Here is a 13,809-nt window from a genome sequence, read left to right on the forward strand (position 1 = left end):
GGTACAATTACTATGTGTCCATTACAAATAAAACTTTAAAAAATTATTATTGGCTGGGTGTGGTGGTACACACTCATAATTTCAGTACTTAGGAGGCCGAGACAGAAGGATTGCAGGTTGGAGGACAGCCTGAGACTTTAGCAATCTAGCAAAACCCTGTGTCAAAATAAAAAAAAATAAAAAAGAATGGGAAGGGTTGTAGCTCAGAGGTAGATTGAGCCCATGGGCTCAATCCCCAGCACCAAATACATATATACATTTATGTACATATATTATTGTAACTTTCACCTGCACTCCCCCACACCAAAGCTGTGGGCTCTTCACTCACCTGACCGCCCATGTCCCCACTGGACATGGGAGCCTCGGCCCATCTTCAAGAGTTCCCCGAGGATCTAGAGATGAACTTGGAGCTTGTGACCCAGCAGGGCCTCCGCAGCAGGACCGTGAACATGGTGACAAGAAGATGCACACGGCAGCACCTGAAAGGCACAGGTGACACGTTCTCAGTCTTACCTACAGATCCAGGCAAATGAAGCTTTGAACCTGCCGAGCAGGGTGAGGCCCCTAAGCTCCCTCCACTCCCCAGACCCCGGGGCCTCCCTCAGCACGCGCCCCTGCAGATGGCCTTGCTGGGGAGCTTGCGATCTACAGGAGGCCAGGTTGAGCCTTCAGGGCTGAGCGGGCCTGGCCAGGGAAGGAGGAGCACGCAGGTGGGGGCACTTGGGAAAGTGTGGAGGGTGCTTTGAATAAAAAGTACCAGGACAGCGAGAGCCTGGGTGTGGGCAGCCAAGGGAAAGACCGAAGCGAGCCTGGCAGAACGGGAGGAGAGTCGAGGCCGGCCGGCATCAGGCTGCTCCAGGTTGTGAAGGCTGCCTCTGGTTGGCTCAGCAAAGCCCCACCTATTCCCTGGGCATTCCGTGTTCTGCCAGCGAGCCTCATGCGTATCCTTCTGACTCAACTCAAATGTCAACTCCTGCGAGACATAACCACATCCTCCTTCTAGTGTATTGAACCCCATGTGTACCTCTAGGAGAGCCCTTTCCACACTGGGGGCTGCCTGGTAAGGCTATGCAGTTGGTACACTATACACGGGCATTGGCCAAGGCAGGAAGGTGGGGGCTGAAAACCAGCCTGCTCTGCTGGCTGCACTGCACCCCAGAGGGATACCTTCTTCTAATTTCCCACCAAGAACAGACTGGCTTTTTCTAATTGGTACAAAGGTGTCATATGTGGTTAGTTGTGTCCTTGTTCTTTATTTGCTAAACATTTTCCCCAAAACACATATGTATACACGATGCCCCATAATTATTATTAATTATTATAAATATGTTATAAATATAATTTATACCATAAATTATATTTTATTATTTATTATATATTTATATATTATATATTATGTTATATATAATATATTATAAATTATAATTATATAAATATATTATAAATTATAATTATTAATAATAACTATTATTATTATAGGGTTAAGAGCAAAGCCAGCTGTTTTTTGGATGAATAAATAAATGTAGCACAAATGTAGTCAGGACAGTGCTGCTTCTTAAAAAAGAGCCTGTTTCATCCTAAATCGATCCCACTGTAGTTTAATAAGTGTGCGTGATCTTGGGGCCCAGCCTCGCTTGCTCTTCCTGGCTGGAATCGTGGATACCGTCTCTTTTTTCTTCTGGACCATGTCTCAAGCATACATTTTCCATTCCTGTTATTCTTCCCAAGTTCTTTCTGCCTGTCCTCCATGTGATGTTCCCAAATCTAGATCAGCCCCAGGTGTAACAGAAGAGCGGAGTCTTTTCACATCGCCACGCTCCTGGTAAGGTAAACATCAGCGTTTGGACTGGCCTCATCAGAGCGTCTTCCCTCTTACACATTCGGTCCACTTAGGTCCTGAACAGCTGATATTATGGACTGAATTTTATCCTCATCCCAAAAAGGTCCATTGAAGTTCTACTTTATAGGACCACAAAATGGGCCCTGATTGGAGACAGAGGAAATCAAGTTAAGAGGAGGTCACTAGGTAAGCCCATAAACCAGTATGCCTGGCATCCTTGTGAAGAGAGGAATTTGAACACAAGGAGAAGGCCATGAGAACCTCAAGGTGAGATCAGAGTGGTGCACCTACAAGCCAAGGAATTCCGCTGATCTCCAGCAACCCGAGGGGCTGGAGGGGGCCTGGAGCGTGTTCTCTCTAGTATCCCGCAGAAGAAACGAAATCTGCTGACACCTTGGCCTTACCTGAGACCACACATTTCTGTTCTTTAAGCCTCTCTGTTTATTGCACTCTGTTACAATAACCCTAGCTAATTAATGCAGATGCATGCAAAAAGACTTAAGGAACTGGGCTGGAGAAATTAGTGTGTGCTGTTGAATTCAACAAAGTTCTCCTCTCCCCTGGTTCTCCTGCCAAGTTGTTCAGTAAGCTACCAAGTTTGATCTGGAAGGTTGTGCTTTAATGTAAATGGTCAGAGCGCTAGAGAATATCTGATGCTCAGAACACTAGGATTAAAAACAAATGTAAAGCCTGCTTTGGAAACCCAGGACCCCTTTATGGTTACCTTGTTTGTCTTAATTTGGTTTTATTTTTGGTTTTGGATTTTTTTACAATTCTGAGGAATTTAGCCCTGGCCTTATCCATGCTAAGCAAGTGCTCTACCACTAAGCCAATGGTCTGCTCATTACTCACCTATGGGACTGTACCAGTCAGGGAGCACGGCAGCCAGGCAGCACTGGGTGACTGGTTAAAGCCCAGTGATCACCAGAGCTATTTTTGTCTAATGGAAGAGTGAATTTTACTGTTTTGGTTTTGTTTTGGGGGGCTAAGGATTGAATCCAGGGACACTACCTCCAAGCTACACCCCAGCCCTTTTTTAAATTTTTATTTTGAAACGTCTCCCTAAATTGCTGCGGACCTCACTAAGTTGCTGAAGCTGTCATTGAACCTGTGATCCTCCTGTCTCAGCCCCTCAAGTCCCGGAATTACAGACGTGTACCACCACAACTGAACAGAACCATACTTTTTTTTTGGTACTGGGGATTGAACCCAGGGTCATCCTACCTCTGAGCCATACCACCAACCCCTTATTTTTTTTTATTTTGAAACAGGATCTCAATAAGTTGGTGAGGTTAGCCTCAAACCTGTGATCAGCCCGCCTCGGCCTCTCAAGTACTGTGATAACAGGCGTGCAGCACCACACCTGGCTAGAACTGTCCTTTTCTGCATGTGTGTGGTACTGGGAATGGAGCCCAGGGGCCTTCTACCTCTCTGCTATGCCCCCAGACCTAATTTTTATTTGGAAACGGTCTCACTAAGTTTCTAAGAGGCTAGCTTCGAACCTGCGATCCTCCTGTCTCAGCCTCCCAAAGAGTCACTTAGGATCTTCCTTTCTTACTACCATGCCCAGCTAGAACTGTGCATTTTTAACCATTAAAAGTTTTCATTCCTAGCCGGGCATGGTGGCACATGCTTTTAATCTCAGCACGTGGGAGGCTGAGACAGGAGGATCATGGTTCTCGGACAGCCTCAGCTACTTGGTGAGGCCCTTTGGAACTCAGCGAGACCCTATTTCAAAAAATAAAAAATGAAAAAGAGGGCTGGGGGTGTAGCTCGGAGGCAGAATATCCCTGGGTTCCATCCTCAGTACTATAAATAAATAAATTGGTTAATTAATAATAAATAAATAAATAAATGCCTCCCTCATGAACAAGAGTTAAAACAGCATGCAGATACAGAACCTAAGACCATTTCGCAGTGTTTTAAAGTCATCTGATCTGGGCTGTTTCCACAAACCTTTTTTTTTTATTATTATTACTTGAGAACTCCACACTGAAGAGAGTCCAGGTTTCCTCTTAAGGAGAAATCCTCCTGCGGACGTTCCTGTGGGGACCCTTCCATAGGGGCGCATCTAATGTGAAAGTTGTCACTGCCTCCATGTTAAGGTGCCCTTATTAGGGTCCCCTGCAAAGGCCCATCACTTTTCTCTGCAGACCATCTCTCGGGAAGACCTCCTCATGCGCCTGCTGGAGTGCGACGTCATCATTTATAACATCACCGAGAGCTCGCAGCAAGCAGAGGAAGCCATCTGGGCGGTCTCCGGTCAGTGACATCGCTTCTAGCCCCAGAAACTCCATTTTTTTTGGGGGGGGGGCGGAGTACTGGGGATGAAACCCAGGGGCATCCTACCTCTGAGCTACACCCCAGCTCTATCTTTTTAGTCTTTTTTACTTTGAAACAGGGTCTCAGTGAGTTGCAAAGAGCCTCACTAAGTAGCTGAGGCTGTCTGCGAACCGCAATCCTCCTGTCTCAGCCTCCCAAATGCTGGGATGACAAGTGCGCGCCACCACGCCCGGCTGAAAATGGAATATTTTTAATCACTGAAAATAATGAAGCATTAACTTTCAAAATTCAACCTTGATTCATTCCACAGGCATTAATTAAAGAAGCGGGGTTGAAGGTATTGAGATGATACGAGGACAGAAGAAAGGGACTTTAACAGCCTAGTGGCACAGGTAGTCACACAAGAAACCTAAGGCGTGCTCAGAAACCTTGGAGGAAGACAGGGGAGCAGGCCCACAGGACAGCTATGCACACGCACAAGATGACGATGAGGAAAGGGACTATTTCTTTTCTTTTCTTTTCTTTTTTTCTTTTGTTTTGTTTTGCAGGTCTGGGGGTGGAACCCAGGGGCATTCTACCTCCAGGCTGCACCCCCAGCCCTCTTTTTTATTCTTTATTTTGAAACAGGGTCTCACTGAGTTGCACAGGGCCTCACTAAGTACCTGAGGCTGGCCATCACCACGATCCTCCTGTCTCAGCCTCCCAAATGCTGGGATTACAAGTGTACGCCCACACCCAGCTGGAAAGGGACTATTTCTAACTAAGAATTCAAGGCAATTCAGTAAATGTTCCATGGTGACTAAGGCCAGGGAGGAAGCGTAGAGAATGCTTCTGCTTTAAAGATGCCCGGAAGAATGAAATGAGCTCTGAACTCGAAGGGCCTCGGCTCCAACAGACACGGCGGTGTCAGCACCTTGTGATTTGCCCCTCCAGGCTCAGTCAAAGGAGAACGTGAAACATCTTTTCCTAATAGTCGTTCTAGACTAGGGCAGCCCAAAGGACAGCTAGTACCTTTCATTCCAAGGCCTTTGATATTTTTGTTTGAGATCAAAGGTCTGCAAAGGTTTTTTTTTTTTTTAATATAAAGAGCTAAATAGTCAATATTCTCGGCTTTGTGAGCCAACTCTTCTACCAATATAGGGAAACAGCTAAGCAACATGAAAGTGGACGGGCTGAAATCCAATAAAACTTTATTTATAAAAACAGGTAGTACTTTGCCAACCCTCAAATTAGATCAACAACATAGCTGTATTGGGGCTTAATTTCAAAGAAATGGAATTAGACCTAGGAATGACTGTACCACACTCAGAGAAATTGTGTCAGAAAAGTATCGTCTGCAGATTTTTAGGATTCCCCAGGAACTTAGGATGTTCAATTTCTCATTCATCACTCTGTGCCTACATTTCATTCAGTAAGACACAAATGGAAAATATGAACACTGTGTCTTTTTGGAACAGAACATGTTTAAGCCTACTTCAGCCAAATGTGGTGGCACACACTTGCAATCCCAGTACTTGGAAGGTTGAGACAGGAGGATCACAAGTTCGAGGATAGCTTCAGCAAATAGTGGGATTCTCATCAACCTAATAAGACACTATTTCAAAATAAAAATAAAATAAGACCAGGTTCAGAGGTAGAATGCCCCTGGGTTCAGTCCCCAGTACCATAAAAAAGCTTACTTTCCACAGCTTGTTCCTTTACAAATACTTAAACATAGCCAGGCGTGGTGGCACACGCTTGTAATCCCAGCATTTGGGAGGCTGAGACAGGAGGATCTCAGTTTGAAGACAGCCTCAGCTACTTAGTGAGGCCCTCTGCAACTCAGTGAGACCCGCTTTCAAAATAAAGAATATAAAACCGGGCATGGTGGCGCACGCTTGTAATCCCAGCATTCAGGAGGCTGAGACCCGGAGGATCGCGGTTCATGGACAGCCTCAGCTACTTAGGCCCTCTGCAACTCAGTGAGACCTGGTTTCAAAATAAAGAATAAAAAGTAGGGCAGGGGGTGTAGCTCAGAGGTCAAATGCCCCTGGGTCCCATCTCCAAACCCGCAAAAAAAAAAAAAAAAAAAACCTTAAACATGATATATAATGGTATTACCTAGAATAATAATTGGAGCTAACCTTTATTGAGCACTTTTATTTAGTGCCCATCTTTGAAAACTGATTTTTCACATAAGGCATGCTTGCAACATTCTTTAAATTTTTTATATTTTTTTCTGAAATAAAACCTGGAAAGTTTTCAAAATTAAAAAAGCATATTAGAGCCGGGCGTGGTGGCGCATGCTTGTAATCCCCGTGCTTGGGAGGCAGAGACAGGAGGATCGCGTAGGTTCGAACCCGCCGCGCGTGCTGGCTTAGGAGACCCTGTTTCCAAATAAAAATGTAAAAATAGGTCTGGGAGTGTAGCCCGGAAGTAGAAGGGCTTCCAGGAACCCCAGTACCACCAAAAAAAAAAAAAAAAAAAAAAAGCATATTAGAGCCTTGAGTAAAGAACAGCGGTTCCCTGCATTTCTTTTCTACCCTCCTCCTTCTTTTCCAAAAATGACTTCACATACAAGGGCCTGGGTTCATTTCCCATCACCTAAAAGAAAAGGCTTCATGGGTGGCCCTCACATTGGTCAGCTTTCCATTGCTGTGACAAAATAGCTGAAAAAAACAGCTTAAAAAAGAGGAAAATTTTCTTTTTATTCCGTTTCAAAAGTTTCAGTCCATGGGCACTTGGCAGGTGCCCAGGCAGAGCATCATGGTGGACAGAGTGGGGTCGAGCACAGCTCTTGACCCAAGGCAGTGTGGAAGCAGAGAGGGCTAAGGCAGGGCGGGGTCCCACTGTCCCCTCAAGGACAAGCCCTAGTGACCTTCCATCCAGGAGGCCCGCCACCTCCCAACAGTGCCACCTGCTGGACACCAAGCTTTAACGCAGGAGCCTCTGGAGGGAACAGTGAACAAACTCAAGTCTTTGCTTGTGAACTCAAGCACTAACCATGAAGCCTCAGCCCTCAATAGGGACCACTCCGCAGCCCTTAAGGGAACATAGTCGGACCCACACTGAGACATCGTGTGCCCTTTCCTGGGCTTTAAGTGTAGCAGATGTCTCGCTGCTGTCTTTTGCATTCTAAGAAAAAGCTTTCCATAAGAAGAAATTTTTACTTCTCTATTTGGAGGAAAAGTTTTAACTAAATTACATCGTTTCTTGATCTACAGGGTGTTTGTGTGTAAGAAAATATAGCGAGTCAGTTAGCAGAGTCTCCTGGTGCCCACGGGCTTGATGGGAGCAGGGAGAATTGAGCTGGCAACTTTGCCTTTTAACCTGAAGCACGTTCTTATTTGGTTTTTTATAATAGATAAGTGTTACTTTCTTTTTCTTTCTTTTTTGCTTTCTCTTTTTTTTTTCTTTTTTGTAGTACTAAGGATGGAACCCAGGGGCATTCTACCTTAGAGCTACACCCCCAGCCCTATTTTTTATTCTTTATTTTGAAACAGGGTCTCATTGAGTAGCAAAGGGCCTCATTAAGTAGTAGTAGCTGAGGCTGCCCACGAGCCTCCTGTCTCAGCTTCCCAAATGCTGGGATTGCAAGTGTGCACCACCATGCCCAGCTATTTATTTATTTATTTATTTATTTATTTATTTATTTATTTGCAGTACTTGGGATTAAATCCAAGAGCTTTTTTTTTTTTTTTCCAGTACTGGGGATGGAACCCAGGGGCATTCTACCCTCCAGATATACCCCAAGCCCTATTTTTTTTTTTATTTTAAAACGATCTCACTAAGTTGCGGAGGGCCTCACTAAGTTGTACCTGAGGCTGTCCTCAAACCACGATCTTTCCGTCTCAGCTTCCCAAATGCTGGGATTATATGTATATGCCACCATGCCGAGATTGCTCCAAGAGCATTTTACTACCTAGCTATAGCACGGTTCTTTTTTATTTTTTATTTTGAGACTGAGTCTTGCTTGGACTTGTGATCCTTCTGCCTCAAATTACCCAGTTGCTGGGATTACAGGCATGCCCCACTACACCAGGCCAGGCCATATTACTTTTTTTTTTTCCTTTTTGTGTTGCTGGGAATTGAGATTGAACACATGGGCATTCCACCTCTGAGCTACACCATCCATTTTTATTATTATTATTATTATTATTATTATTATTATTTCATTTTGAAACAGGGTCATGCTAGGCTACTGAGAGTCTTGTGATGTTGCTGAGGCTGTCCTCGAACCTGTGATCTTCCTATCCCAACCTCCCAAGGCTTGGAATTACAGGAGTATACCGCCATGCTCAACTCCATATTACTCTTTGATAATGTTTTATTAACTTATTTTTAGATGTCTTTCTTCTACCTTGCTTTTCACCAATACTATGAAAGGAAGGCAAGATATCACAGGAGAAAAGAACAAGTTTTGAAAAAATATATATTTATACTGAAGATTGAACCCAAAGGCATTTTACCTCTAAGCTTCACTTGTATTTCTTCTTTGGAAACAGGGTCTCACTAGATTGCTGAGAGCCTCACTAAGTCGAAAGACTGACTTTGAACCTGCGGTCCTCCTATCTCAGCCTCCCCAGCTCAGAAATGAAAACATAGTCGTGCATATGGATACGGGTGGTATTCAGAAGGGGAGTAGGCTGATCGTTTTAGACCCATTTTAAATATAAGCAAAATGGATGACCCAGTTAGAGGACCTCAAAGTGTGTCAAGTATTCACAACAGACACCAGTCTGAAGCAGAGCAGAGCAGAAAGGTTTTTAAAAGAACAAAATTAAACTGAAGGCACAATTTTGTTATTAGAATAAAAATAGGAACTAAAATTAGCATTTGAAGTTGGGATGAATATGTGAACACAGTGTTCTTAGGATCAATTCAATAGTACTTGCTCACCTTAGGGTAGAAATCCAGATATTTATTAGACCCAAGATGTCAGCATCTCATTGTTGTGCTTGTTGTTTGAGGAATCACCTCTTGAGACTAAAAATATCTACGGCAGCTGTAGCGCTCAGACCCTCTGACAATTTAATTGACCTCGCTTTATAGCTTACTTCTTTTCTGGAAAATTCTAGAAGGTGAAGAATATTTTAGTGGACATGCTTGCCAGCTGCACCCCAGCTGCATAAATGTGCGGCAAGACCTTTGGGAGTGAAGTCCTCACTTTTCCTCCCACAACTGTTCTACAGACCCATCCGTATAGGTTGTTCCTAATCCAGCGTTCTTAGTGAATTCTCCATCCCAGACCCCAGACCCAAGGCACAGGCTGCCCTCCACCCACCAGTCGGAGTGGAAGGGGTGGGCACAACCCAAATTACTTCCTTCCACAATGGCGTAAGCTAGACAGGGCTGCCCTTTGTGAAATTGGAAGAGGGCTTAACTCTGATCTGGGGCCTTCATTGCCCCATATCCAACCTGCTTCATTTTCCATATAGCTGGTCAGGTGGTCTAGTGGGGAGAGCCTAGCCTGGCAGGCCGGCTCCCTGGACTGGAGGACTGTGATCCCCATCACGTCGCTCCACGATTCAGGGCAAATTGTACCCCAGTTTCTTCCCCTGAGATAATATTAGGACTGTCTCATCATGTGAGAGTTCCTATCACCAGTCAGCCAAATAAAGAAAAGACCCACAAGAGAAGATTCTGAGACGGCCCAAAGTGAAGTAAAAAGGTAGAGGGGCTGGGGGAAGAGATGGGGAAGGTGATCCGCTGACACAAAAGCCTGTTCCACATTCCTGGGTATGTGTTGAAACCTTGACTTAAACCCCTGGTCTCCTGTTTCAGTACAAACTTTCTGGAGGACTAGCCCCAACCAATCCAGGACCAACAAGTTCTTTTCTGTTTCTGGTGCTGGGATTGAGCGCAGGAGCAATCTATCTCCAGTTACATCCCCTAGTCCTTTTTAAAATTTTTTTGTTTTTCAAAAGGATATCATTAAGTTGTTGAGGCTGGCCTCGACTCTGCAGTCTTCCTGTCTCAGCCTTCTAAGTGCTGGAATTACAGATGTGTGCCACTGGGCTCAGCTAAATTTTTCTCTTTGTGGATTGTCCTCCCACCCCCAAACTTCTGCACTTAGGGTTGGCCCAGCCCTCTTATCCATAGCCAGTGTGTAACTTCAATATAGTTTATGCTTTCCTTGGCTCTTACATCTGGTGGACTTGTTTCCAACTGCTGCCTAGCCTTCTAGCTGGTAATTCGGAACTTGTCTCTAGCTCTGGTCCCTCCTTGGCTATCATCTACAATGGCTCAATAAGCCCTTCTATTTCAGAGAACACTGGGTCTCAAGAGTTTTAATTTAAGAGCACAGGCCAGGACATAGGAAGGGGCTAAACTTTTAAGCTGAGCCCAGAGAAACCAGACTAAAGGAGGGAGAAAGGTGGGGTGGTACTGGAGGTTGAACCCAGGGTCATTCTACCCCTGAGCTATACTCCCAGCCCAATTTTATTTTTTACTTTGAAACTGGGTCTTGCTGAGTTGCTGAAGCTCTCACTAAGTTGCTGAGGCTGACCTGGAAACTAAGGTCCCCTGTCTCAGCCTCCCAAGTACTGGGATTACTGTAAACTAACAGCATATATGATCACAAAAAAATAAGTTCTGCATTGGGCCCAAAGAACCGCTGCTCTGCTTTGTCACCCTACAGCACTGAATGAAGAAATCAAACATTTTGAAAAGCGAAAGATCTTTATTTTACTATCCACGGTGATGACATGGGCCCGATCCAAACCTCTGGACCCGGTAAGTAGAGCATTAGCTTTCCTTAATGTGACTTTCACGCCTAGAGCCTGGTCTTCTCCATGCCAGTGGAGCTTTCTGCGTAAGCACTCAGTGGAGCTCATTGACAGTGAGTGCTTGCAGTCCTGCCGGACACCACTGCTTCCTCTGCTCCCCCATGAGAACTTTCAAACGCTCATAGCACGGCCTACTAATGCCCGAGTGACTGCGGCGTCGCTGATGTAAACCGATCTGCCTGTAGTGAGAAGGGCACTTGAGAATTATGTAAATGATTGTGTTGCTGTTTAATGTATGTGCCATACTTTGCTTTTTATTGTTACTGCACACCACTGAACGAAAAGAAAAGTTTACTGTAAAACAGTATGCCAGAGCCGGGTGTGGTGGCGCACGCTTATAATCCCAGCATTCAGGAGGCTGAGACAGGAGGATCACACAGCTTCAAAGCCAGCCTCTGCTACTTAGTGAGGCCCTTTGCAACTCAGTGAGACCCTGTTTCAAAATAAAGAATAAAAACTAGGGCTGAGGATGTAGCTCGGAGGTAGAATGCCTCTGGGTTCCATCCCCAGTACCACAAACACAACACTATGCTGGTCACGCTGGAGCAGCCGCATCTGTCTCATGTGCCAGGCCGCTGATTGCGCCGTTTCTCCTGTGCTCTCTTTAATCCCATGTTATCTTGTTCATCATAGCCCCTAAGTGTACAGAAGCCACTGCTAACACTGTCGGTAGGAGGCCATGTCAAGTCACTGACCAGGAAACTAAAGGGACAGTGACTAAGGACCAAGAAGGTGGCGCATCGGTGATGGACATGGCTCACCAGTCAGGAGGTCCCATTCCGACACAGCCGGGATGGTGAACTAGAGCCCGTGGAGGCTGGTGGAGGACCTGCTCCATCGAGGATGAGGATGGCAAGGCCAACAAGAGCCGGCTGTGCTGGCGCACGCCTGTAACCCCAGCACTTGGGAGGCTGAGACAGGAGGATCACAGGCTCAAGGGAAGCCTCAGCAGTTCAGTAAGACTCTCGGCAACCCAGCGAGACCCTTTTGAACAACAACAACAAAAGCCCTCTAGGTCCACTCCCCACTTCTCTCCGCCTGCTGTGATGCTGTAACTCAGACTAGCGAGCAGCCTTGTCCTCTGCTCCCAGCTGGCTCTGGCCGGCTCTGGGGGAAGACCCTCTCATACGGTAGTGCGAGGAAGGAAGAAACGAGAAGACGGAAGTCAGTCGGGGCAGCTATTCCTTCAACTCCCTTGCAAACGGTTGGGTTGCTGCTGTGGCCTGTCCCTTGGTCAAGCTCCCCCCCACCTATTCCTGGCCTCCCTACCCCTGCCTCCCTGTGAATCATCCTGTTATTAAACTCTCCTCCGCTTACCCACTCAAGTAAGCATTTCTTTGCTGCCATGTCCCTGATCGATAAGTCTGCTTCACTGATATCATTTGAGTTTGTGAAAAGTCACGACTCCACCGTGCAACTCAGGACAGAAGACTGAACGCCGGGCGGCCACCGCACTGCTGGCTCAGTCAATCAGGCAGTCGCCACGCTGTCCTTCTTGCCTGCAGAGCCTTGGTTCGTTCAGATGTCCTCGCTGCCCCATACATGCAGGGAGGGCACACGGGCCAGCTATAATTGTTTTGTGTTATTGGTAATTAATATTGGATTAACATAGCTTGCTTTTTATCTTTTAACTTTAGTCTAAACTGTTGTGAGAGTCTATATAATTATTCTTCTAAGTGTAGGTGTGTGTTTTAACATTCAGTGTTCAGCTGGGCTAACAGCCAACTTTTAGCTGATCAAGGTCAACCTTGTCTGTAGCTCTTGGCTAACAGCTTAGGGACAGAGAAAAGAATTTTATTGGTCTGCCTATCTATGAAAACTTGTTCTTTTTAGCAATTAATACTGCCTTATTAGCACTTAATACAGACACATCCCCACAAAATGTAGAATGGCTTAAACATGGAAGACATTCCCTCCCTCCTCCCTCTCTCCTTTCTTTTCTTCTTTCCTTCTTTCATGTGTGTGTGTGTTGTACTAGGGATTGAACCCAGGACCTCTGCATGCTCAGCCAGCACTGCATCGTGGAGCTACACCCCCAGCTCCATTTGTTTGCTTGTTTTGTTTGTTTTTTTTTTCTTTATTTTATCTTGTTTTTGAGACAGACTCACTTAAATTGCCCAGTCTGGACTCGAATTCGTTATCCTCCTGCTCCAGCATCCCAGATAGCTGGGATTGCAGGTGTGCACCACCATACCCTGCTCAAAATTTATTTCTTGCTCATGTAAAATATGAAATGGGTGTTTCTGATTGTTAAGACTCCTCCTAACTCCTTCGGGCTGGCTCAGCTGCCTTCCAGGCTAGAGGCACCTCTACCTCTAGCCTGTGGAGAGGCATGGGAACTTTTAAGAATTCTGTGAATTCCTTTGACTAAAACCTAACCCCGTGACCACACCTGCTGCAAGGGAGCCTGGGATGTATAGTCCAGTTGTGTGCAGGAAATCAAGGTGGTCCAGCCTCCAGTGCAGAGACCTTCTGGAAGGGCCCTCCCTGATTAACAGAGGCTTCAAGGAAGAGGCAGCCTTTCTCTCTGTGGACATTGTCAGGTCTGAATGAGAAGCTTGGAACTGCCGCTGCCAGTCCTGCCTGCTGCACAGAGGGAAGCGGAGCTAAGATGCATCAGAAAAGCGGAGCTACCAGCCTCGGGGGACAGTGAACCCCAGGTGCTGGTGGCAGTTGGAGTTTGCTTATTGTTATTTGTAGCCAAAAGCATCTGAAGATACAAATCTGCATAAAATCAGTTTTAATACAACAAAGGGTGAATATAATAGGATATTTTCATTTGTATTAATCTTAGTAAGTAGAAGAGTTTGTTTTTTGTTTTTTTGGGGGGTTTTTTTTGGTGGTACTGGGGGTGGAACCCAGAGGCGCTCTACCTCCAGGCTATACTCCCAGACTTTTTTATATTTTATTTGGAAACAG

The 13,809-nt window shown here is 45.6% G+C and overlaps 1 protein-coding gene across 4 annotated transcripts in view; it reads left to right on the plus strand.

Annotated features, from left to right (window-relative positions):
• AK7 (adenylate kinase 7) overlaps positions 1-13,809 on the plus strand; it is a gene marked incomplete at both ends in the record, with an annotated part of 79,464 nt that overhangs the window by 2,877 nt on the left and 62,778 nt on the right. For all 4 annotated transcript variants that reach the window (XM_080706904.1, XM_080706905.1, XM_080706907.1 and 1 more), the window contains 2 exons: positions 3,994-4,102; positions 10,743-10,837. In XM_080706904.1, the coding sequence (XP_080563030.1) occupies positions 3,994-4,102; positions 10,743-10,837 (204 nt within the window). The remainder of the gene's footprint in view (positions 1-3,993; positions 4,103-10,742; positions 10,838-13,809) is intronic.

This window comes from Muscardinus avellanarius (genome assembly GCF_963383645.1).
Source record: "Muscardinus avellanarius genome assembly, chromosome: 12".
Taxonomy (NCBI): Eukaryota; Metazoa; Chordata; class Mammalia; order Rodentia; family Gliridae; genus Muscardinus; species Muscardinus avellanarius.